This window comes from Lynx canadensis, chromosome C1 (genome assembly GCF_007474595.2).
Source record: "Lynx canadensis isolate LIC74 chromosome C1, mLynCan4.pri.v2, whole genome shotgun sequence".
Taxonomy (NCBI): Eukaryota; Metazoa; Chordata; class Mammalia; order Carnivora; family Felidae; genus Lynx; species Lynx canadensis.
This window is the reverse complement of record NC_044310.1, coordinates 26,873,954-26,899,881: the sequence shown is the minus strand read 5'-3', so window position 1 is coordinate 26,899,881 and position 25,928 is coordinate 26,873,954. Positions and strand designations below refer to the sequence as shown.

The 25,928-nt window shown below is 38.0% G+C and overlaps 1 protein-coding gene across 3 annotated transcripts in view; it reads left to right on the top strand.

Moving 5' to 3' along the window:
- KIAA0319L (KIAA0319 like) overlaps positions 1–25,928 on the top strand; it is a 95,504-nt gene that overhangs the window by 42,365 nt on the left and 27,211 nt on the right. For all 3 annotated transcript variants that reach the window (XM_032594256.1, XM_030323783.2, XM_032594257.1), the window contains 5 exons: positions 14,186–14,432; positions 16,782–16,883; positions 19,803–19,900; positions 23,740–23,827; positions 24,997–25,089. In XM_032594256.1, coding sequence (XP_032450147.1) covers positions 14,186–14,432; positions 16,782–16,883; positions 19,803–19,900; positions 23,740–23,827; positions 24,997–25,089 — 628 coding nt within the window. The remainder of the gene's footprint in view (positions 1–14,185; positions 14,433–16,781; positions 16,884–19,802; positions 19,901–23,739; positions 23,828–24,996; positions 25,090–25,928) is intronic.

Sequence of the window (25,928 nt, the reverse complement as noted above, 5' to 3'; positions counted from 1 at the left end):
TGGCTTCTTTCACTTAGCATCATGTTTTGATGTTCATCCTTGTTGTAGTATGTGTCACATCCTACATAGTGTGTAGTTGGTTCCCTTTAATTGCTAAATAGTGTTCCACTGTATGGATACATCATTTGTTTATCTGTTCACCTGTTGATGGACATTTGAATTGTTTCTAGATTTTTGGGTGCAGATAAGGCTGTTAGGAAATTTGTGTAAAAGTCTTTGTATGGGGATATACTTTGATTTCTCTTGGATAAATACCTGGGAGTGGAATAGCTGCATCATATCATAGGTATATATTTAATATTATAAGAAACCGCCAAACTTTTTCCAAGCAGTTGTACCATTTTACATTCCCATTTGTAATGTATGAAAGTTCTAGGTGTTCCACCTTCTCACTAAACTTTGTATGGTTTTAGACATTGTAATAGGTGTGTTAATAGTATCTCATTGTGGTTTTTCTTTGCATTTTCTTCATGACTGATGATGTTGAACATCTTTTCATGTACTTATTTGCCATTTATATATTTTTTGGTAACGTGTTTATAGTTTTCCCCATTTTAAAAATTGGGTTGTCCTCTTACATACATATTCTGCATATATGTTGTTTATTAGAAATTTGATTTGTAAATAGTCTCTCAATCTGTGGCTTGTATTTTCATTCTCTTAGCAGTGTCTTTTGAAGAGCAGATATTAATTTTGATGATGTCTAGTTTATCAGTTTTTTAAATTTATGGATCATGCTTTTGGTATTGTGTTTTAGAAAGATTTTATCCTAACTTCAGAAAGTTTTATAGTTTTAAGTTTTTAAGTTCAGGTCTAGAATGTTTTTGTGCATGGTAGGAGCTGTGGATGGAAGGGTTTTGTTTTGTTTTGTTTTTTAGCATATGAATATCCAGTTGTGGTAGCACCATATTTTTTGCATCCTTTCTCCACTGAATTGCTTTTCACTTTATTGAAAATCAGTTAACTATATACTTATGAATCTATTTCTGGACTCTTTTTGGTTCCATCATTTTATTTGTTTATATTGATACATTGTCTATATCAACACCACCCTGTCTTTTTTTTAAGTAAGTTCTTTGCCCAATGTGGGGCTTGAATTCATGACCCTGAGATCAAGAGTCGCCTGCTCTACCGACTGAGCCAGCCAGGCACTTCAACACCACACTGTCTTGATAATGATAGTTTTGTAGTAAGTCTTTTATTCAGATTATGTAAATCTTACAGCTTTGTTCTTTGTTATCAGAAATTTTTTGGCTAGGGGAAGCCTGGGTGGCTCGGTTGAGCGTCGGACTTTGGCTCAGGTCATGATTTCAGGGTTCGTGGGTTTGAGCCCCATGTTGGGCTAAGCTGATGGCATGGAGCCTGCTTTGGATTTTCTGTCTCCCTCTCTCTGCTCCTCCCCCACTCACATGCTCTCTTTCTCTCTCTCTCCCTCAAAAATAAATAAACATATACAAAATTTAAAAAAGAAATTTTTGGCTATTCTGGGTCCATTATGTTTCCATATAAATTTTAGAATCATTTTGTCAAAAAAATCATCTTGTCAATTTATTTTTAAAAAGCCTTCTGGTATTTTTATTGGGACTATCTTGGGGCTATAGATCAATTTGGAGAGAATTGATAGCCTAATAATAATAGTGATCTAGTGATCCATGAACACAGTGTATCTTTCTTTTTATTTACATCATCGTTAATTTCTCTCAGCAATGTGTTGTTTTCAGGGTACAGATCTTGCACATATTTTGTCACTTACTTCTAAGTATTTTATTACTTTTGGTGTTATTATAATTGGCATTTAAAAAATTGAGTTTCTAAAATGCTCCGTGAAAGAAACTATAAAAAAAATTCAGTTTCTGTTTGTTGCTAGTGTGTAGAAATATAATTACTTTTTGTAGATTGATCTTGTATCCTGAAACCTTGCTAAGCTCACTTAATCATACCAGTAACTTTTTTGTAGATTCCATTGGATTTTCTCTATTTATAATCATGTTGTCTGTGAATAAAGACCATTTTACTTCTTTTCTGATGTGGATGCCTGTTACTTCTTTTTCTTGCCTTATTGCACTGCCTAGAACCTTTACTACAATGTTGAATAAAAGTGGTGAAAGTGTTGATGTGAATTTGTATCAGGAATAAATGTTGGGTTTTGTCAAATGCTTTTTTTTTTTTACATGTATTGATATGATCATATGGGTTTTTGTTTTCAGTGTGTTAACATGGTGAATACCTTGATTGATTTTGAGTATTAAATTACCCTGTGTTGCTGAGATAAAACCTACTTAGTCATAATATATTATCCTTTCTGTATATTGTTATATTTGGTTTACTAAAATTTCGTTATGAATTTTGAATTTGTATTCACGAGGGATATTAGCCTGTGATTTTTAACATCAAAGAAATACTGGCCTTATAAAATGAGCTGAAAGTTTTAACTCTTTTCTTTTCTTGGAAAAGTTAGTGTAGAACCGGTACTATTTATTCCTTAAATGTTCAATATAATTCCCCAGTGAAGCTATCTTGACCTGGAGTTCTTTGCAGGAAAATCTTAAACTATAAATTCATCTATATAATAGATACATAGCAATTTAGGTTATCTATAATAGTTCTTCATGAGTGAACTTGGGCAGATTGTGTCTTTCAGGTAATTTGTGCATTTTGTCCCAATAGTCAAACTTATTGGCATAAAGTTGCTCATAATATTCCCTTATTGCCCTTCTAATAACTGTAGAACCTGTAGTGATTATATTGGTAATTTGTGTTCCCTTCCCCTTTCTCCCCCCCTCTCCCCGCATCAGACTGACTAGATTTTCTTAATGAATCTTTGGTTTTATTCATTTTTCTCTATTGCTTTTCTATTTTATTGATTTCTGCTCTAATCTATTATTTTATTTCTTCTTCATAATTTGGATTTCATTTGCTCTTTTTCTAGTTTCTTAAGATATAATCTCAATTGTTAATTCAGATTTTTTTCTAACATAGGCGTTTTAGTGCTATAAATTTCCCTCCAAGTACTGCTTTAGCTGAATCCTACAAGTTTTGATATTTTGTTTTTACAGTTTCATTCAGTTCAGGATACTTTTAAATTTCCTTTTTGACTATTTCTTTGACTCTTGGGTTATTTAGAAGTATGTAATGTGGTATCCAAATATTGGGGGGGAGGGCCTTCCAGATATTGTTGTCTTATTGATGGTAATTTAATATAATTTTAATGCATTGCTGTCTGTGAATGTTGTATGACTTAAATCCTTTTAAATGCATTGAGACCTGTTTTATGTTCAGAAAATGGTCTATCTTGGTAAATGTTCATTGTGTATTTGAAAAGAATATGTATCCTACTATTATTGTTGGGTGAGTGTTCTATAAATGTCAAATAGGTCAAATTGGTTACTGTTATTCAGATCTTCTATATCCTTACTTATTTTCTGTTAGTTTCTATCATTTATTTAGAAAGGTGACGAAATACCACACTATATTTGTGGATATATCTGTTTCTCCTCACTGTTAGATTAACTTTTGCTTCATGTACTTTGAAAATTTTATTAGCTGTGTAAATGTTTAGGATTGTTACATACTCTTGGTGAATTGGCCCTTTTATCATTATAAAATCATCTTCTTTATCTTTGATAATATTCTTTGCTCTGAAATCTGTTTTGTCTGATATTGATATATCCAGTCAGGTTTTCTTTTGGTTAGTATTAGCATAATGTATCTTTTTTCATGTTTTTACCTTTAACTTACTTGTGTTTTTATATTTAAAATGTATTTTTTATAGGCTACATATAGCTGGATATTGCTTTTTTTCCAGTCTGAGAATCTCTGGTGATTAACTGAGATATGTAGACTATTTAATGTGACTTACTGATGTGATTGGAGTCAAATTCTACTACCTAGTATTTATTTAGTGTTTGTCCCACGTGTCTTTTGTTCATTTTATCCCTATTTTTATGCTCTCCCTGAAATTATTTTTTATTCCATTTTACATGCTTTTCTTGATTTATTAGTGGTGATAGGCAGAACAGGAGGCCAATGTCCAACTCTCAGGAACCTGTGACTATGTTATGTTACATAGCAAAGAGGAAGTAGGGTTGCAGATGGAATTAATGTTATTAAACAGCTGACCTTAAAATAGGGAGATTATCTTGCATTTTTTGGTAGGCCCAATTTATACACAAGAGTCCTTAAATGTGGAAGAGGATAATATAACTATAGAAGAAAGACATAGAGAGATGTAACATTGCTTGCTTTGAAAATGGAGAGAGGGGACCATGAGCCAAAGAAAGTAGATGGCTTCTAGAAAATGGGAAAAGCAAGGAAACAGATTCTTTCCTAAAGCCTCCAAAAAGGAATAAAGCCCTGTGAACACCTTAATCTTAGCCCAGTGAGATCTGTGCTGGATTATTATCCTGCAGAACTGTAAGATAATAAGTTTTTATGGTTTAGGCTGCTAATATAATTTTTTACAGCAGCAGTAAAAAGATTAATAGTTATAATAGTTATGTAGTTTTACTGGTTGCTATAGAGTTTATAGTTCACATCATTAGCTTATCAAGAACTACATTCAAATGATATTTTACTAGTTCATATATAATGTAAGGGCCTTACGACACTTCTATTTTCTCTTTCCACCCTTTGCTCTATTGTTGTCATACATTTTACTTCCACATGTTATAAACCATAGCATCTATTACTACTATTTTTGTTTTAAACAGCCAGTTACCTTTTAAAGAGATTTGAATAATAAGAAGAAATATATAACCAATTAGTTACTATTTTCAGTGCTCTTTATTACTTTATGTAGATCTAGGTTTCCATTTGGTATCATCTTCTTTGTCTTGAAGGATTTTCTTTATCATTTCTTGTGGTATAGGTTTGTAGTGATGAATTCTTTCAGCTTTTGTATGTCTGAAAAGTCTTTATTTCACCTTCATCTTTGAAAAATACCTTTGTTGTTTAAGTAAATCTAAGTTGGCAGGGTTGTTTTTGTTTTTTTGCTTATAGTACCTTTTTTATTAAAAAAATTTTTTTTAATGTTTATTTTTATTTTTGAGGGAGACAGAGACAGCGTGTCAGCAGGGGTGGGACAGGGAGAGAGGGAGACACAGAATCTGAAGCAGGCTCTGGCATGGCTGGAGCGGTCAGCACAGAGCCTGATGCGGGCCTTGAACTCACGAACCATGAGATCATGACCTGAGGCAAAATTGGATGCTTAATCGGCTGAGCCACCCAGGTACCCTATAATACCTTTTTTAAAAAAAGGTTTATTTGAGGGAGAAAGAGCAGGGCAGGGCCAGAGAGAGAGAGAACCCTAAGCAGGCTCTGCCATGTCAGCGCAGAGCCCTCCATGGAGCTTGATCCTGCAAACCATGAGATCATGACCTGAGCCAAAATTGAGAGTTGAACACCTAACTGACCGAGCCACCCAGGTGCCCCTGCTTACAGTACTTTAAAGATACTGTGGCAATATCTTCTAGCTTGTGTTATTTCATTGAAAAGTCGGCTGTAATTTTTATATATTTCTTTCCTTTATACATAATGTGTCTTTTTTCTCTGGCTGCTTTTACGATTTTATTGCTGTTTTAAGTAATTCCATTGTTATTCCTTGGTGTAGTTTTCTTTCTGTTTCTTATCCTTGGAGCATAAACTCAAATTTATATTCAAGTGTGGGTTTATAGTTTTCATCAGATTTGGACATTATTGACTATTATTTTTTTCAAATATTTTACTGTCCCCCCTTCCTTTGAGAACTCCAAAGTGTTTTTGGTCACTTGAATTTGTTTTACAAGTTGCTGCTACTTTGTTCATTTCTTTTCAGTCTTTTCTCTGCGTGTTTCATTTCAAATCATTTCTGTTAGTATGTCTTTAAGTTTACTTATCTTTTCTTCTGCATTGTCTACTGTGCCATTTAATCTTTGCCATGTATTTTTTTAAATTTTTTTTTTTTCAATGTTTATTTTCATTTTTGGGACAGAGAGAGACAGAGCATGAATGGGGGAGGGGCAGAGAGAGAGGGAGACACAGAATCGGAAACAGGCTCCAGGCTCTGAGCCATCAGCCCAGAGCCCGACGCGGGGCTCGAACTCACGGACCGCGAGATCGTGACCTGGCTGAAGTCGGACGCTTAACCGACTGCGCCACCCAGGCGCCCCATTTGCCATGTATTTTATGTATGTGTCTGTGCATAAGCCAGGATAACAATACCTTAATCACAGCAGTGGCTCACACAAACACAAAATTCTCCACAGTGTATTTTTCATCTTACACATTATAATCTTCATCTCTAGAAGCTTGATTTGGATCTTTAAAAAAAAATATCTTCCTGGGGCTCCTGGGTGGCTTAGTTGGTTAAGCATCTGACTCTGGCTCAGGTCATGATCTCATAGTTTGTGAGTTTGAGCCCCACATCGGGCTCTCTGCTGACAGCACAGAGCCTGCTTTGAATTCTCTGTCCCCCTCTTCTTGTGCCTCTCCCCTACTCACTCTCTTTCTCTCTGTCTCTAAAATAAATAAACATTAAAAAAACTAAAAAAAAAAAAAAATCTTCCGTGTCACTACTTAATATATGAAGTCACGCGCTTTTTCCTATAGCTTCTTGAATATATGGAATATAATAATTATTATTTTAATACCTTTGTCTACCAGTTCTGTTCTCTCTGTTATTTCTGGGTCAGTTTTAATTAATTGATATTTTTCCTCATTACAGGAGCATTGTTATTCCCAAGTATTCTATTTTTAAGCCTCGTTTCCTTTCCTTACTTGCTCTTCTTGGGCAAGCTTATGTATTCCCATGGCTTCAGTTGCTATCTTTGGGATCTTGATTCCAACTCTGGGTCGCTTTGAATTTCCCAGCTGTACCTCAGGTTTAGTATGTCTAAAACATAACTTGCCTGTTATTCTCTTAAAGTTGCTCCTTTGTAGTCTATCTTAGTTTTTGATACCACTATAGTTAGTCCCTCCACTCAAGCTAGAAACATGGGATTCATCTTAGATTCTTTCCCCCAAGCCCCTGATCCATTTCAGCTTCACAAGTATTAGATTCTTAATATTTTAAAATTCATGCCCACAGGAGGAATTTCCAGTAATGGTGGCAGTGTAAAGTGGTCTCCTGAATCCTCCCACAGATAATAATTATAAAATATGTAAAAAAAATGTATTTAAGGAAATTGGAAAGGATCCCAAAGCAGACAGAAGCTAAAGGAGAGCTTATTCTTGAAAAAACAGCAACTGGAGGTGATAAGAATTGTGAGTTTGCAGCTTTTTAAAATTTTTGCCTGAAGGCATTAGCTAACCCCCACAGCAGAGGAGAGTGGCAGTGGAAAACTTTAGTTTTATTTCCTTATGGTGGCAAAGAACAGATTTCAGGATAGAAAAATTCCCTGAAAATTTATGGGGAAAATAAGAAAAGCACAGAAGATGGTGAAATCCATAACCTGACAATAAACTCTACTAAAATCCCTGGCTGAACCTCTAAACTACACCTACATAGGAAGATTCCAGAGGGCATGGTAATAAAGCAGGCAGAGATCAGAGAGGCAGAGTTCTGTCTTTGAAAGACAGAATGTAATGCAAAGTGAGTTCTGTGAGTTTAACTGAGTGCATTCCTCAACGATATATAGCTCAGGTGGCAGAAATCTGAAGTCTTACTGACTTAGGGAGTCCACGTACAGAGTCTAAGGCTGCAAAAATTTACGGAATAATCTCATGAAGTTAAGAAAGCACAGAGCAGGCCCCAATTCTGGGTACAATCTATGGCAAAATTGTTTTGCTTATCACCAGATTAAACGAGAACACCTGCAGGGGACCAGGTAGAAAAAGCAGCTGTGGGAATTACACAAAGATATCAGTTGCTGCATATTGCAGAGGAAGCAAAGTCGACAGTTCTAAGTCCAGATAAGTTACTTGCCTACTAGAAAAAAAATACTGTAAATAATCCCAGTGAAATACAGTAGAATCCAGAGTCACTGCATATATTAGATGTCCAGTATTCAAACAGAAACTGTTAGACATGCAAAGAGAGGAGAAAGTGACCCACACTCAGGAGGTAAAAGCAGTCAGTGGAAACAGACTCTAGTTTGATTCAGATATTGGAGTTAGTAGTCAAAGACTTCAAAGTATGTTCAGAAAACTAAAGGAAGTTAAAGGAAGATGGTTTTAGTGAGTGAACAGTTAAAGAATTTCAAAAGAAATGTAAATGATTTTAAAAATGGGAAAATAGAGATTAGAGAACTTCCACTTATGGCATCATGAGAGGGTCCCTAATTTTCTCATTGAAAAAATACGTATAAAACTGAACAGAATTGTCAAAAATATTTCAGGCTACTAAAAATATAATAGAGGCAGAAGCAAATTGAGAAGCATTTCAGCTGATAATGCTTTGAGCAAGTACAGTGGGTGTCTGTAGTCTTCTTCCTGGGGCTTCCCCCATCAGTGTCTACCTCCATCACTCCAGCTCAGGTGACAAGAAATGTAGTTTTACGTGTGTGGTTGGACATGAAAACTAGCCACTTTTCTAGAGGTTCGACATGGCTTGGGGCAAAGGGTGAAAACTCATAGCTTTGACAACTGAACGTGGCAAACTTAGCTGGGAATGAATGGAGAGAATCCACAGCTTTGCTAGCCTGAGATTGCAGTGCCTGCTGGGATGAGTGGTGGGCCTGCCGGAAACTTAATGGGAAGATCTTAAAAATAAGAGAGCCATAAAAGGGCTAAGATAAGCTCTCCACATATCCCTGGTCAACGGAGAAACCCAAAGATACCCAAGAGAACCTGGTAAAAGCTAAAAATCAAAGGAGACTTGAGAATTGGCTGCAACTTTCAGTGCATTCCCCAAGGAACACACAGATGGATTGGCAGAGGGTGAAGGTTTATGGGCTTAATGTGTTTGAGTAACCTCTGCCCAAATCATTGACTGACTGCTAAACTGTGCAGATACAGGAGCGACATCTAGGAAGCCAGGCTAAAATAAAAATAAGAATAAAAAACAAAACAAAACTGAGCAAAGGTATCACTTGCAACATTCTGTGGAGGGAGTCTGATCCTTCAGTTTAAGCACACAGAAGTTACTAAAAATAATCAACAGCCCATCAGAAAAATAAAATAGAATCCCGAATTGCTGCAGTATATGATCTAAAATTTCCAGTTTCCAACCAGGTGTCATGAGACATGTAAAAAAAGAATCAGGAAAGTATGACCCATATTTAGGGAAAGAAAAGTAATCAGTAGAAGTGAATTCTGAGAGGACTCAGCTGTCAGATTTAGCAAGACTTCAGTGCTGTTAAAAACATGCTTAAAAAGTTAAAGGAACCCGTGTTCAAAGATACAAAGGAAAACAAGATGAACATTGCCCAGCAAATTGTGGCTCTAGCCACTTTTACTCAGCATTGTACTGGAGTCCTAGCTAATGTAATAATGCAAGAAAAAGAAATTAAAGGAATACAGATTGGAGATAAAGAAGGAAAACTGCCTTTATTCACAGATGATAGAATCATGTACCCCCCAAATTCCAAGGAATCTACACAAAAACTACTGGAACTATTTAAGGGAATTCAGAACGGCTTCAGGATATAAGACCAATATACAAAAATCAATTGTGTTTATATATTAGTGATGAATACTTGGAAATTGAAGTTTTTAAAAATGTATAGCATCCAGGGTGCCTGGATGGCTTGGTTGGTTAAGCATCTGACTTTTTTTTTTTTTTAATTTTTTTTTTAACGTTTATTTATTTTTGAGACAGAGAGAGACAGAGCATGAATGGGGGAGGGGCAGAAAGAGAGGGAGACACAGAACTGGAAGCAGGCTCCAGGCTCTGAGCCATCAGCCCAGAGCCTGACGTGGGGCTCGAACTCACGGAGTGTGAGATTGTGACCTGAGCTGAAGTCGGACGCTTAACCGACTGAGCCACCCAGGCGCCCCAAGCATCTGACTCTTGATTTCATCTCAGGCCATGATCTCATGGTTCGTGAGATAGAGCCTCGTGTTGGGCTCTGGGCTGCCAGTGTGGAGCCTGCTTGGGATTCTCTCTCCTTCTCTCTCTGCCCCTCTTCCACTTGTGTGCATGCTCTGTCTCTCTCTCTAAATAAATAAACATTAAGAAAAAAAAAATGTATGGCATACAAAAACATAAAATACTTAAGGATGGATTTAACAAAATATGTGCAAGAGCTACATACCAAAAACTGTAAGACATCGCTGAAAGTAAAGAACTAAATAAATGGAGAAATAATACCGCATTGTAAGAGTGTTCCCTTCAAAATAATGTCCTCCTGGGACCTCAGTATTTGCCCTTATTTGGAAATAGGATATTTGTAGATGTAGTTAGTTAAGGATCTTAAGTTGAAATCATTCTTTATTTATTTAGGGTGGACTCTAAATCCAATGCCTGGTGTCTTTTCATGAGGAAGCAAAGGTAGATTTGGACCCAGAGAGACACAAGGAAGACAGTCATGTGAAGATGAAGATAGCGATTGAAGTTATGTTGCCACAAGCCAAGAAATGCTAAGAGCCTCTGGGAGTTGGAAGAGGCAAAGAAGGTCTCCCCAAAGGCCTTCAGTAGGATTGTGGCCCTGCAAATGTCTTGATTTCAAACTTTGGGCTTCTAGAACTGTGAGAGAATAAGTTTCTGTTGTTTTAGGCCACTAAGTTTGTGGTAATTTGTTATGGCAGCCCTAGAAAACTGGTGCAGTCATGTTCATGGATTGGGACTTAGAATGTCAAAACGACCTTGAAAATAAACAACAGAGTTGGAAGATTTAAACTCTGTAGCTTTAAGACTTAGTGTAAAGCTGCAGTCATCAAAGCAGTAGTATTGGTGTAAAGATAGACTAAATTAGTGAAACAGAATAACATCTAGAAATAGACCCACGCAAATATGGTTAGTTGATGTGCCAAGGCAAGTCCATGGGGAGAGGATAATCTTTTCAATAAATAGATGCTGGAACAATTGGATAGTGATATGAAAAAACATGAACATTGACCCTTACCTCCTACTGTACAGAAAAATTATCTCATATGGATCATAGACCTAAATGTAAGAGCTCAAATTATAAAACTTATAGAAGAAAACACAGGAGAACCCTTTTGTGATCTTGTCATTAAATAAATAAATAAACTCATATCACTAAAAGCATGAACCATAAAAGAAAAAAAATGATAAATTAGAATAAAAAATTATAGACTTTTGCTATTTAAAAGACACCAGTAACAAAAATGAAAAGGCAAGCTACAGACTGGGAAACCATATTTGCAAATTAAATACCCAACAAAGCTCTTATTCTAGAATACATAAAGAGCTGTTGAACTTAATCAGAAAACTAATAATAAAGCAAAGGATTTGAACAGATAGTCCATCAAAGAATTCATACAATCCAATACAGTGTTGGGACAAAAATGTCCAATAAGTGCATGAAAAGATACTTATTAATCATTGGGAAAATGGATATTAAAACAACAATAAGATGCCATTACACACCTCCATAATGTCTAAACTTAAAAAGACTTAAAAAGACAAAAAAAACAATTTCTGTCAAGGTTGTAGAACAACTGGAATTCTCATACCAGTGGTGGGACTATATAATGATACAACTTTGGAAAATAGTTTGGTAGTTTTTTTAAAGTTAAAGGCGTATCTCCCTTATGACCAGGCATTCTACTTGCAGATATTTACACAAGAGAAATGAAAGGATATATGGTTCATACAAAGACTTACAGAGGAATATTTATAGCAAGTCAATTTGTAATAGGCAAAAACTGGAACCAGCCCATATGTCCATCTATTGGTGAATGAATAAACAAATTGTGGTATATTAATATATGCGTTGCTCAGCAATCATAAAGGAAAAGGTACTGATACAGACAGCAATGTGGACAAATAGCAAAATAATTTCGCTGGGTGAAAGAAGCTGACAAAAAGAGTACATAGAATGTGATTCTGTTTCTATAAAATACTAGAAGATGCAAACTAATCTGTAGTGACAGAAGCAGAGCAGTGGTTGCTTGGGGCTGGGAGTTGGGACAAGGGATTACAAAGGAGCATGAGGAATCTTTGGAAGTGATGGATATGCTCATTATCTTGATTGTGGTGATGGCTTCAAAGTATGCATATAGTAAAATTTGTCAAATTGTACACTTTAAATATGTTCTGTTTATTGTATGTCAGTTATGTCTTAATAAAGTAAAAAAAAAAAGTGGACAAAGATTTGAATGTCACTAAAGAAAACATATGACTGGCCAGTAAACACATAAACAAATATTCAGCCTCATTAGTCATCAAAAAAATGCAAATTAAATCACAGTGAGATACTACTAGAATGATGAAAAATAAAAAGACCAAGAATACCAAGTGTGGTGAAGTTGTGGAGCACCTGGAACTCTCATACATTGCTGGTAGAAATGCAAAATGGTGTAGCCACTTTAGATAACAGTTCATAAACTTAAATATACACTTATATGTAACCCGCAATAAAGACTTCTGAGTATTTACCCCAAATTAACTAAAACACATGTTAACAGAAACTTTGGTATTCAAACATTTATAGCAGATTTATTTACAAGAGCTGAGAACTGAAAACCGCTTCAATCTCTATCAATAGATGAATGGGTAAATGAATTTTAGTATATCTCTAGAATGGTATATTACTCAGTAATAAAAAGGAAGGAATTACTGATATACACAATAACATGAATGAATCTTTAAAATATGTTGAGTGAGGGGCGCCTGGGTGGCTCAGTCGGTTGAGCGTCCGACTTTGGCTCAGGTCATGATCTCGCAGTTGGTGGGTTCGAGCCCCACGTCGGGCTCTGTGCTGACAGCTTGGAGCCTGGAGCCTGCTTCGGGTTCTGTGTCTCCCTCTCTCTGCTCCTCCCCTGCTCATGCTCTGTCTCTCTCTCCTTCAAAAATAAATAAAAACATTAAAAAAAAATTTTTTTTAAATATGTTGAGTGAAAGCAGCCAGAAACAAAAATAGTACGTGACCAGAAATAGATTCATTTTATATGGAATATAAGAAAGCCCAAACTAACCAATGGAGACAGAAAACAAATCAGTGGTTGCGTGAGCCTGAGGGTGGAGGCAGGAATTTACTGCAAAGGGAATGAGCCAACTTCTGGGGCTGACGGAAATGGTTTCTCTCTTGATTGTGGTTACCTGGGTATATACCCTTGTCAAAACTCATAGTCCTATACACTTTAAAAGCATGCAGTTTACTTTCTGTAAAATACACTTCAATTCAGTTGATTAAAAAAAATCCATACCACCAGTCTTGTGTAGCCGTTCATCATTTCTCATTTGGATGAATGCAGTACCTTCCTAAGTGGTATTTCTGCTGTTGTCTTAGTTCTTCAAACCCTTACATGATGCAGCAACCTGAATGATCCATTTAAGACAAAAACCTGACCTTGTCATTTCCCTGTCTACAACACTGTAATTGCTCAACACTACCTGGCACCTTAAAATAGCATGTGTCTTCTTTAGTCTGGCTCTTGACAGTCTTTCCAGCTCATCCTCCATTACTTCCTGCCTCTCACTTTGCTTATGACTCTCAGCTCCCGACACAAGCCATGCTAATCTCATTTCCTGTACCTATATTCTCTTTCCCCTCAGCTTTTTTCTAGTAAAAAACTGTTTACCTTTTTAAACTCAGCTTAGGACTGTCCTCTAGAAAAAGCCTTTATTTATTTATTGAAACTGTCCTTCACATGCTCCCTCTTCAAGAGAGGAGATAAGTACTCTTCAGACCATGCTTTTTGGGCTCAGTGTAACCTTTATAGGTGTATTTATCATTTTGGCTTGTTAGGTTTTTTGTTCTCTCTCCCACTAGACGGTGCACTTGTTGAGCACAGCTATTCTGTCTTATTTATATTTTGGATCCACAGCCCTGTTCCATAAGTGCTTAAGAAGTATTTGTAGAAAGATTTAATGTAAATGTTGAGAAAAGAAGGTAAAAGAGTATGCATAGAATGGTTATGACTATTTTGTTTTAAGCAAACCTCTTTGCATAGTAAAAAAGACTAGGAAGACTGACAACAACATTTGAACACCACTTTGGGTGGCGAGATTAGTTTCTTTAATATTTTTGACAGTTTTGCATTTTTCATAAAAACATTTAACATGTAATTATTTTATGAGACATAACCTAAAAACTGGCTGTATAACTTTTGCCTATTCAAGCGAATGTTTGCATTTCTTTAGGTCCACAAGGCCGTTGTAATTTCCAGTCCCTTAACCACAGTCCTGACTGCGGAGACTCCTGGTTGGTCAAAGAATGTGTCAGTCCAGCCTGAGACATCAGAGGATCCTGGTGCTACGCCTAGCACTCAGCACATAAAAAGCCCTGGGAGAATCCAGATTGTTACCCCTCTGCCAGTGGCTCCCTCCTACAGTTATGCTACCCCTACCCCCCAGGCCTCTTTCCAGAGCACCTCAGCACCATACCCAGGTGAGGCCCTTTGCTTCTGTCCTTGGAGATAAGATATGAAAAGTAGAGCGTTTGATCACAGTGTCCCCTTTACTGCAAGAAAAGGAGGGAGGCATGACTTTTAAGTGCTGTGGATTAGGGGGAAAAAACAATAATCCTGTCATTGTATCTGTAATCATAGGACTTGGGGCTCTCCATCCTTTTTCTCAGCAGGCCCCAGCCTATGAGAATTTATGAGGCTCTTTTGCCCAGAGCCAGATTCCACTGTGTTGGGGACTAAAAGGCACAAGATTCAATTAAGTAATGTTCAAGGAACCAAACAAACAGAAGCCAGTGGGAAGACCGTTGGATCTACGTACCTATTTGCCTTCTGAATGTCTGATTGTACGTCAGTTCTTTGTCTCTCTGATTTCAGCAGCATCTTTATTTTTAAGCAACCCATAGGAAGGAAATTTATAAGGAGTGTTGCCTTAACAAGTCTGTGCTTCATGAGTGCTGTTCTAAGGTATTAGGAGGAAGTGGTTAATCAAGGAAACTAATTCTTTATCCCCTGAAAAGGCAACAGGGTGAAGCCAAGCCAATGAAAATGAATTTTTGCTGATTTTTGATTTCCTAGGGTCTTCTTTCATGGTGGTATAACATGAAATTTTGGGGTTTCAATCCTGAGGTATTAAAGTAATTTTTGTGTTCAGGCAGAATGCCTGTAATTTTTGGTGTAATTGTGAAGGGTTTGAGCAATGCTATATTTTTGTCCATTACACTCTTTATGAGTATAGTGGTTTCTCTTTTCTTTCTTTCTTTCTTTCTTTCTTTCTTTTTTTCTTTCTCTCTCTTTCTGAAAGTCACTTCAGAGAATTCTTATTCAACCTCTTAGGGTGTCTAAATGCTGAAATTTCCATAAGGAAGATTTCCTTTCTCCCCAAGTGCAGTGTTCTCAAGCAGATAAATCTCAAATTTCATGTTTTCTAAGAAATATGGATGGACCAGCCATTTGTTTCAAGACCCCCAGTGTTGAAATATGGATGGACCAGCCATTTGTTTGCTTTAAGCTCTCTAATTCCTAGGTATCATGCCAAATGACAATTATTGTCAGAGAAATAAGATTTATATAATAGTAGTTCTCGATAACCTGCAAATATTTTTGGTTGTTACAATTATGGAGGAGGGTTGCTACTGACACCTAGTGGGTGGGGGCCTGGGATACTGCTAACCATCTTACAGTGTGTAGGACAGTTCCTCCCACCCCCTACAACAAAGAGTTATCTGGTCCAAAATGTCAGTAATGTCAAAGTTGAGAAACCTAGACATGTATGAGATAGTTATTGAATAGTATGAAGAGCGTATGTATATAGCTATTAGCTGATATGGGTATTCCAGAAATGCTGAAGTAGTTCAGGAAATAGGTAAGTTTGAACTGAAATGGTCTGAGATTTCTTGGAGAGAAGACTGGCTTTAAGCTAGAAACAAAGTACTGATTTATAATAAAGAAAACATATAGCCCAGTTGAAGGAAGTAACATTAGCAAAGTCCCCAAGAGTAGACCATGTCTTGTATGGAGCACAAGAGGGAAAATGAATACAGCTGAGGCAGAATTGGGTAGGAAAGGTGAGGTGGTGTGATCAGATGATAATGGTTCTCTAATGCCAGATTAGGAGTTGGCCTCGAACATGGTGTGGGAGTGGGGGGTCTTAAGTAGGAGAGTAAGAGGGTGGGGGTAGTATTTGAAGAAGACAGAATAGATTACAGTGGGGAGTGTTAGCAGAGGGAAGACCAGTTAAGATTCTTGGAATAACCTAAGTCTCTGGTTGTAGCAATTGGAATAGAAAGAAATTATTAAGGTTAGCTTCATGATCAATATTTGGCATTTCTTCCAGGAATGTTACAGATGTATTTTATTAGAAGGTTATTTATTAGCATAAAGATGATCCTTGAGACACTGTAGAACTTTAATTATTGAACTCTATGGAAAGTACTATATAAAGAGGGCTTAGGGACAGACTAGTTAAAATACAGTGAAGAAAAACTCAGAGAACAAGGAATAAAAGTAGAACAATATGGTGTCATGATAACTGAGAGTTTTAATAACGAGGCAGTCAGCATTATTAGATGCCACAGAAGTAAAGTATGTGAGTTGAGAAAGAACTATTGGATTTGCTAAGGATCAATTTGTTGATGACCTCAAAAGATCTTTGTCAGGAGAAAAGTGGGGGCAGAATCAAATTTCAGGGGATTAGAAAGTAGATAAATAATGAGGAAATAAAGGAAATAGCAGAATATTATTTATAAAACAAATTGGGCCCCAAAGGAGGGAGAGAAATGAGATAGTCTGGATCTAATTTCTTATGTCCTGTATATTTTCTTTGTTTCTAGTTATAAAGGAGCTGGTGGTATCCGCTGGAAAGAGTGTCCAGATCACCCTGCCTAGAAATGAAGTTCAGTTAAATGCATTTGTTCTGCAAGAACCACTTGAAGGTAAAACATCCCCTTACATTTGGATAATGTTTTAATTTATAATGATATTTACATACCTTAACTCATTTACTCATTGCAAGAGACCTGTGAGAACAGGATATAGTGTGCACATGCACAAATATTTATCTGATGCGAGAGGCAGTGTAATGTAGTGTTTGAGATCATGAGCTTTGATGTCAAGCCTGATTCAGATCCCAGCTCAGCCAGTCATTATCTGAGTGGTTTTAAGCAAATTATTTCTAAGTTTCCATTTATTTCTTAGTAAAATGAGGATAATTTCTACTTTATGAGGTTATTTTAAGGGCAAAATGAGATGGCATACAAGGGACTTGCTTCAGTCTGTGCCTAGCATATAGCTGATGCTCATTAAACTGAGGTTGTGTTGTACCCACTGAAAGAGGAAGAAACTTAGGCTAGGTTAACCTATTTTTTTTGTCCAAACAACTAGTAAATAGTAGATATAGCAGTTGTAGAAAAGTTATTTAAGACTACTGCTAATATAGATTTGACATTAAAAAAAAGACAAGCCCAATGTGATACATAAAATTCAGATTTATAAAATATATAAATTAGGGAACGATTCATTCAGTATTTAAGAAAACTTTTATACTATGAGTATCCCTTTCACCTTTGAAGTATATGTTGATAGACCAGAATTTGACTTAGAAACATATATGCGCTTCTTAAAACTTCCTTTGACAGTAGTGAAGCATACTTTGATGGAAAATGGTTGCATTGGGTTTATGTTCCCCTCATTAAAGGTGAGTCAAGAAGAATGTCCTACTCTAGGATTCAGGTTGGAGTCCTCCCATTTTAGGTACATGTACTCTTGTCCTGTATAGTAGTCCTGCTTTCTAATAGGCCTAATACCAAATAGCATATTTATGCAAAAGTACTTTTCCAGAACCTAAATGCCCTCTCTGTTCTATATGTCTGCCCTCAAATTATCAGTTCATTCCAACTTCCTCTAGAGAAGCTTTTTCCTTCCCCGCTCTGGTGGTAAGTTAAGGTGAATGAATTGGGTGGCCTTTGAAGATGGAGGTGAGGAGAGAACAGCCTTGAGCTGTGGTTGCCTCCACTGTTTTGTAAAAGCAGCTGAGTTCTGCCTTATCTTCTTGTCTAACCCCTGTTTGCATGTTCATGTCTGTGTGGTGCTGTCACCTTGTAGATCAGTATTCCAAACCACATAGGTTGAGAAACAGATTCTTTTCTTTTAAAAAAAAATTTTTTTTTAATGTTTTTATTTATTTTTGAAAGAGAGAGAGAGACAGAGCATGAGCGGAGGAGGAGCCGAGAGAGAGGGAGACACAGAATCTGAAGCAGGCTCCAGGCTCTGAGCTGTCAGCACAGAGCCCGATGCGGGGCTCGAACTCACGAACCGTGAGATCGTGACCTGAGCTGAAGTCGGACGCTTAACTGACTGAGCCACCCAGACGCCCCGAGAAACAGATTCTTTTCAACTCTCCTCTCCATGAGTTGCTCAGCCTTTATCAGATACATGAGATGAATGGTTTCAGATTTTCAAAGGTTGAGGACAGATGAACAGGACCAGCTCTGCCTACTCTTCCTCCCCCTCATCTCCTGTGGCAGTCCCTGAAGCGCCTCTCAGGATCTCTCTGGGGTTCGGAGGCATGGTTTGAAAACCACTGCCCTGAATCATTTAAACCAGCATTCTGTCTAGCAGACCTATCCTCGGTTGTTCCTACCCTTGGGCAAATTTTAGGCTGTAAGGCATAATGCATCCCCCAAGCTCTTCTGTCCTAGGAATATTGTCCTTTCTTGAAATTGCATTGCCAGCCTTAGATACTATAAAATTGTCAGTTCCCAAACTGGTGTGAGTCTGTTTTCTGTGTGGAAAAAAATTTCCAATTACAGTTGGAAGAAATGTCATCTCTTAGCACCAGTCCCACTGCTGCAGTTTCTTTCCTGCTTCTCACCTAACCTGACTTCTGCATAATACATTTGTGAGAGCTGCGCAGGGCTGACGGCTGGCCAACACAAAACTAGTATTTTGGGGAGGAAGGAAGAGTAATAGATCTCATATCTTAGGCTTATAAAATAAAATCTGGTCTTCAGATGAAGGCTATCTTGGAATTAGGTTTGGCCATTCTCTGTTATGCTTTTGAGGTTTTTTTTTTTTCTTTTTTCCTTTTGAGTAGTAATATAAACTAAGCCTTCGTTCCCTAGCCAGACATGAACTTAGTTCCTCCCTCCCCCAAATTTAAGACCACTTTCACGAAGGAGGGATTCCATTTAGATAACAGGATTCTGTCCTTGCCCTACTCAGTCATATAGTCTGAGCTACAAATGAGGACCATTTAATGCTTCATTTGATCTTAATTAATTTCAGTGGGGCCTGTTTTAAATGGGCCATCCCCTACCATCTTCTGCAGTGTGTTATTTAGCTCAGCAGGAATGAAGTAGCTCTTTTAACTCACCGGGGTGTGATGACCTCAGTAAGACAAGCATTGTTAGCACTCTGTAAAAAAGCTATTTTTGAACCATGTTATTTAGAAGTCATTGCTGTTCTTTGTTGCAAAAGAAGTTTTGCAAGAAAATGGCCTTTATTCCCAGTAAGTTCATCTATAGTGGTTGGTAGGGCATGTACTTTCAGTGTGACACCACACCATGAGCAACCCAGTATTTGGAGGGAGGATTGGCCTCTCTCAATGGGAGGGTGGATATGGGGCAGGAAAGAGCACTGCTGGGAGAAAGTAGAAGAAGCCCTGACTGTAGCTGAGTCAGCAGAATCTCTTTTTTCAACAAAACGTTTGGTTTTCCCTATAGGCTTTGGGGTGGAATCTTAAAAACTAAATCCTTGTCAAGATTTAAAAGAGATTTGTTATTGGCAGGATGTGTGGCTGCCCTCCTTGTGTGTAGGTGTGTGTTTTCATGATTTTTGTAACTGCCCTTCTATAGGAGAAACCTACACCTACGACTGGCAGCTGATTACTCATCCTGAAGACTACAGTGGCGAGATGGAAGGGAAACATTCCCAGATCCTCAAACTATCCAAGGTGAATTTGCCTCCTCTCATTTGTGGGGCCAGGGAAGAGGTGCTGACCATTTTCTAAAATGTGTAATGTAAAATTTTCTGCTCACACTTAAATCAGGAAGTCTTTCAGAAGTGAATCCTCCAAAAGTCTGGCTGACATCCAGTATTTGTTAGTGTATGACTCTCAAATGTTCATTTATGGTGAGAAGACTGTATAAGCATGGTGGTGATAGCTGAAAATATACACTAAACAGCTTTTAAGGGTAACATAAGGATTTTAGAATTTGGGAGATAAGCTAAGTTTTTTTGCGGCCACAAGACTGTGTAAATTGGCTCAGTCTTTTTTGAGATTCAGTGTAGTTATTAAGAGCCATAAAAATGTTCATATTCTTTGGCCGAGCATGCTCATTCATTCATTCATTCTTTCTTTCTTTCTCTTCTTTCCGTTGTTCATTGTATACTAGTTATGTGTCAGGCATTGGAGATTTACCAGTGAATTGATCAAAATCTTCACATTCAAGGACAATAGAGTCTCATGGGTGATACTGAGCAGAAGCAGGCAGTTATAACAGGGGATGCACTAGGTTGGTGCAGGGGGTATTGAAGCCCCGGGGAGTTTGATTTCTTAGAGTTTGCCTGGCTTGGTCATGATGGAGTGCTGGGTAAGGGATGGAGTGCAGATACCCCATGCAGGAGAAGCAATATATCCATTGGGCCAAATATTAGAGGGAAAATGTGGGAAAAAGGGAATTCCATGTGGTTCAGTGTGACTGGACCCTCTAGCATGAGAAGAACAGTGGCACAAAGAAGTCAGAGAGATGCAGGGATCAGATCACACAGAGTCTTATACCAACCTGAGGACTTAGAAGCTTATCCATAGGGACTAGGGAGCTTTTGAAAGGTTTTAAACAGCAGAAAGACTTATTTAGATTTTCAGTTTAGAAAGATCACCCCGCCTGCAGATTAGAGGAGGTAAGACTCAAACCAGGGAAACCAATGGAGAATCTGTTGACAAATGTAGGTGTGAGATGGTAATAGCCTGAGTAAAAAAAAAAACAAAACTAAATAAATAAAGTTTTATTTTTAAAATTGTTTTCATTTGAGAGAGAAAGAGTGAGCATAAGTTGGGGAAAGGGATAGAGGGACAGAAAGAAAGAGAATCCCAAGCAGGCTCCACGCTCAGTGCAGAGCCTGATGTGGGGCTTGATCCCATGACCCTGGGATCATGACCTGAGTTCAAAATCAAAAGTCAGATGCTCAACCAACTGAGCCACCCAGGCACTTCAAAAGACTAAATAAATAAAATAAAACTTAAAGATCACCTGTTGAGTTCCTACCATGTGCCAGACATAGTGCTAATTGTTTTATGCACTTATTTCATTTTATCTTCATAACAACCCCAACATGTAGGTATTAATATCTGTTTTACAAATGACAGAACTAAAAATTAGAAAAATTAAGTGACTTAGCCAAAGTTCATGCTGTTATTAATTGGTAGATTTGAACTGGAACTTTCCATTCCTGAAGCTCTTGCTTTTAACAGCTGTGCTGTGATCGTTGAAATCTAAGGTGATGGCAATGTGAACAGAGAGAAGTGAGTGGATGTGAGAAATATTATATGGAGGTCGACTCAATTAGACCTGGTGATCAATTAATTGGGTGGTGGTGTTGAGAAAGAAAAGTCTAGGATAATTCTAGCCTTTTGGCTTAGGCACCTGGGTAGATGTCAGTGCGACGGTGGTGATATTCACTGAAATGAGGAACACGGAAAGAGAGGCAAGTTTGGGTGAGGTTTACAGATGATTAAGTCATTTTTGGACAGAGTGAGTTTGAGGTACCTGTGAAACATTTGAGTGGAGGTGTCCAGGAAGTAGCTGGGATCAGGGACTAGAGATCAGGACACAGATCTGGGCTAGAGAGATAAATCTTCACAGCAACCTCAAAGAAATGACACTGACACCATGGTAATAGATGAGATCATCCAGAGACAGTGCGTACAGTGAAGAAATAAACAGGTTGCAATTAGAATCCTGGGGAATGTTGTCCTTAAAGGTGTGGAAGGAAGAAGAAACTGAAGGAAATGAGGAGTGGACAGAGAAGTGAAAGCCAAGAAATAAAAGCGTTACAAGAAGAAAAACGTCAGAAATGTTAGTCAGTTAGCATGTTCTCAAAGAGCATAATTCAGAAGAAAGGAAAAACCTCATTTGTCTGAATGATGTTCATCACAGCATAAAGATCTGGAAACAACCCAAATACTCAACAATGTGGAATGCCTATGTGATATGACACAGTCACTCATGTACTATTCTGTAGCTTTAAAATGACCATTAAAAAGACTGTTATACTGAGGAAAGTGTTCATGTTACATGAACAGAAGAAAGAATAATAAAAAGCTTGATGCGGGTTTCTCTTTCCGATCCACCATCTGCAGTGGAACGACCGCCAAGTTGCAGATTTTCATGAAAACCCATATGAGGAAGATCATCACTCTCGAGGTTGAACCCTTGGATACAATAGAAAATGTAAAGGCCCAGATTCAGGATAAGAAAGGAACTCCTCCTGATCAGCACAGACTGATCTTCTCTTGCAAGCAACTGGAAGATGGACATACTTTATCTGACTGTAGCATTCAAAAGGAGTCCACTCTTCATCTTCTGTTGCGACTTTGTGGTGGTGCTAAGAAAAGGAAGAAGAGAGAAGCCTGGGTGACTCAGTCGGTTAAGCATCTGACTCTTGATTTCAGCTCAGGTCATGATCTCCGGTTTGTGGGATCAAGCCCCGCATCAGGCTCTGTGCTGACAGTGCAGAGCCTGCTTAGGAGTCTCTGTCTCCCTCTCTGTTTCTGCCCTTCCCCTGCTCGTGCTCTCCCTCTCTTTCTTTCTCTCAAAAGTAAACATTAAAAAAAAAAAAAAAAAGAGGAAGGAAGGAAAGGAAGAAGTCTTACACCACTCCTGAGAAGAATAAGCATAAGAGAAAGAAGGTTCAGCTGTCTGTCTTGAAATACCATAAGGTGGATGAGAATGGCCAAATCAATCACCTTCATCTGGAGTGCCTTTCAGATGAATGTGGTGCTGGAGTTTTTATTACTAGCCACTTTGGCACTATTTGGTAAGTGTTTTCTGACCTGTTGCTTCAATAATCTGGAAGACAAGGAATTCTATATGGGTTAATAAAAGACATGAAATAACAAGAACAACAAAAAAGCTTGATGCACACCTTGATTTTAACTGGACCCTGAAAGTCCAGTTCTTTGACGGTAGTAATCTTATCTTATTCATCTCTAAACCCCAAGCCTAGGATAATGTCCAGTACATGATTGGTTCTCAGTAAATGTTTGCTGAATGAATGAACTACTTAAAAACTATTTTTTTATATGTGGTCAAGGATTGGAAGGAGAAGAAATACAGTTACCTGATGTGTTAAGACAGTGGGATTGTGGGTGATTTTCTTTACATTATGTTTATACCGTTAGTGGAAATCAGGAGGGAAAAATATTCAGATATTTGGGAGCTATTTGGTAGTTTTACAAAATGGTTTTCTTTGCACAGATGATTATTTTAATTTCATAACTCTGTGAAATAGGATGGTTGGGCCCTTAATGTTCTTCTGAAAAGAAAATGGGAGTATAGAGATATTGAATTCCCTTTTGTTGTTCTAGAGTCAGCTGGTAATAAGATTCACATTAAAAGCTATGGTTTTTTAGTTTATAATTCATTGTTTCATCTCCTTAGCTAGTTTACTTTCTCCATTTTGGAAACAGTGCAAAAAAGAGAGTTCAGTATCAGCATGGCAAGTTCAGATATACGTGTTATTTTACATAGAATTGCTGTTCTTTGTGGTTGTCTTCTTTCACTCCCGCAGCTTACTCCAGGCCTGTATGAATTCAGAGTGATTGTAGATGGTCAAAATACCCATGGGGAAGGCTATGTGAACGTGACGGTAAAACCAGGTATGTGTTTCCAAGCTGTGGCTGAGTCTCCATTGCTCCCTCTGCAGGATTCCCAAAGAGGGGGAGATTTGACTTGAGGGGTTTTTGTTTCCCATTCTTTTTTTTTTTTTTTTTTAATATGTTCACTGGGCAATTCCTAGTTCAATGTAGTAAAAGATTAAGGTGGCAGAGTATATACTTTGGTTCTAGTTGGAACATTTGGCTGGGTGGAGAAACAGTAGTCACATGGCCCCCAGTGCAGTATGGCCTGAACGATAGCCTGTCTGTCTGAGAATTACTTCTCCAAGTAGGTCATGCTGAGAGAGGACCATGTGTTGTGATTAAGAGACACAAGAAAGCCAGGAGCTTAGGAGAAGTATGTAGAAGGAGAATCAGCCAAATGGCTGGCTCTTTCTGATCTCTTTCCAGATACGGGTTTTGCACACAAAATTCCTCATTTAAACCTTGCCAGTCTTCTTTCACTTTGGAAACCAAATCCCATCATTCTTTTTTAACTGATCCACCATTGGTAAATTACAGTGCAGTAGCAAAGTATCTTGTTTTGCATTTTCAGGGAAATTTGGGGGAAGTTGGAAAATGGTATTTTCTGCCTTTGTTGGTAATAGATTTTATTTTCTCTTTGTTCCTTGAACTTTGTAACCAAGGTAGTCCTTTCACTTTATTAAAAATGTGTTTAACATCAAGACCATTGGATTATTTCTCAAAAGGCCATTGGGTTTTTAGCTCACAGTCACTTGAGTAGACAGTGTGGTTTGTGACCCTCCCATCACTCAGGCCTAGTCACCTCACACACGATCAGCTCAGGGATGGTTGAGAAATCTCCCATTGTCTTTTTAGCACAGTCCGTGCCAAGGAATAGTTTGCTTGCCAAGGCCTTTATTGCACAAAGCTTGTTTGTTATCCACCTCTACTCAGCTTGTGCTGCTGTAGTACTTTTCATGAACAAGACAGCACCAGAGCCTATCTTCAGGCCTGGAAGAGGGTTTAACACTTCCAGGTATCTTATGGTAGAATGGCAGCCTGGTCTTGTGACTTTCTAATTTGGTGATGCTGCAACCAATAAATCAATTATGTAATGGAAGCAGATTTATAATCCATTCACATAGGCCTGCTCCTCCTCTAATTTAGAAAGCCCCTCTTCCAATTTCTTCTGGGTCATTTTCCTGCAGAGCCTCGTAAGAATCGGCCTCCCGTTGCCATTGTGTCACCACAGTTCCAGGAGATCTCTTTGCCAACCACTTCTACAGTCATTGATGGCAGCCGTGAGTATTTGTCTAGACGTGATGTTTTAGAAGAGCATTCACTATGAACTATGATAGAAAAGTCTGGTAGAAGATTCAGGGCCAACTGTGTCCACATTCTGTATAGGCCCATCTTCTTGACCATGTTATGGGAGGACTACCCATCTCAAGCAAATGATTAGGAAGTAAAAAACAAGACAGACCCCATTTAAAATCCCCATGTGGCTTGTTTGAAGTAATACTTCTGCTCTCTTGAGATGGTAAGAAAGTGGAATTAAGCATATACTTAGCATTATTTTAGTATGAAACTTCCTGGTTTTCAAATTTGCTTAGATAGAGTCACCATTTTTAGCTATGGAAACAAAGCTCCCTCCTTTCATAGCAAGGTAAGTAACTGAGGGTCTTGACTGAGGAGCTCTCCCCAAGCCCTCACTGCCTAACAAGTCTCTTGTCAGCCTCCTCCTGGAGAGACTCGCAGAATGTGCTCCATGTCCCGGCCGGGCTCGTTAACATTGTACCCTTCAGAGTAGTGTCCCCTGGTGGATGACATGAGAAGACTCTGGGATCTCTGCCACTTGTCCTGGCTGCATGTGAAAGACGTTTCAGGCCTGTCATCTCACCAGAGTTTGCTTGGTTTCCTTAGAGACCTCTTAAGGTCCCATTACACTGATTGTCTTGGCACCAATAGCGGCTTTTGGCGGATGCAGTCAGAGCACGAGCAGAAGAATCTCTAGCAAGGTTAAACATTTCATTATGTTACTGGTGAGAAGAGGAGGGTAGAAGAATAGCAGGCAAAGAGAGAAGGGAGAACAAGAAGCAGCACTTATGAGAGAAGTACAGAGGGTTCACATACTACCATT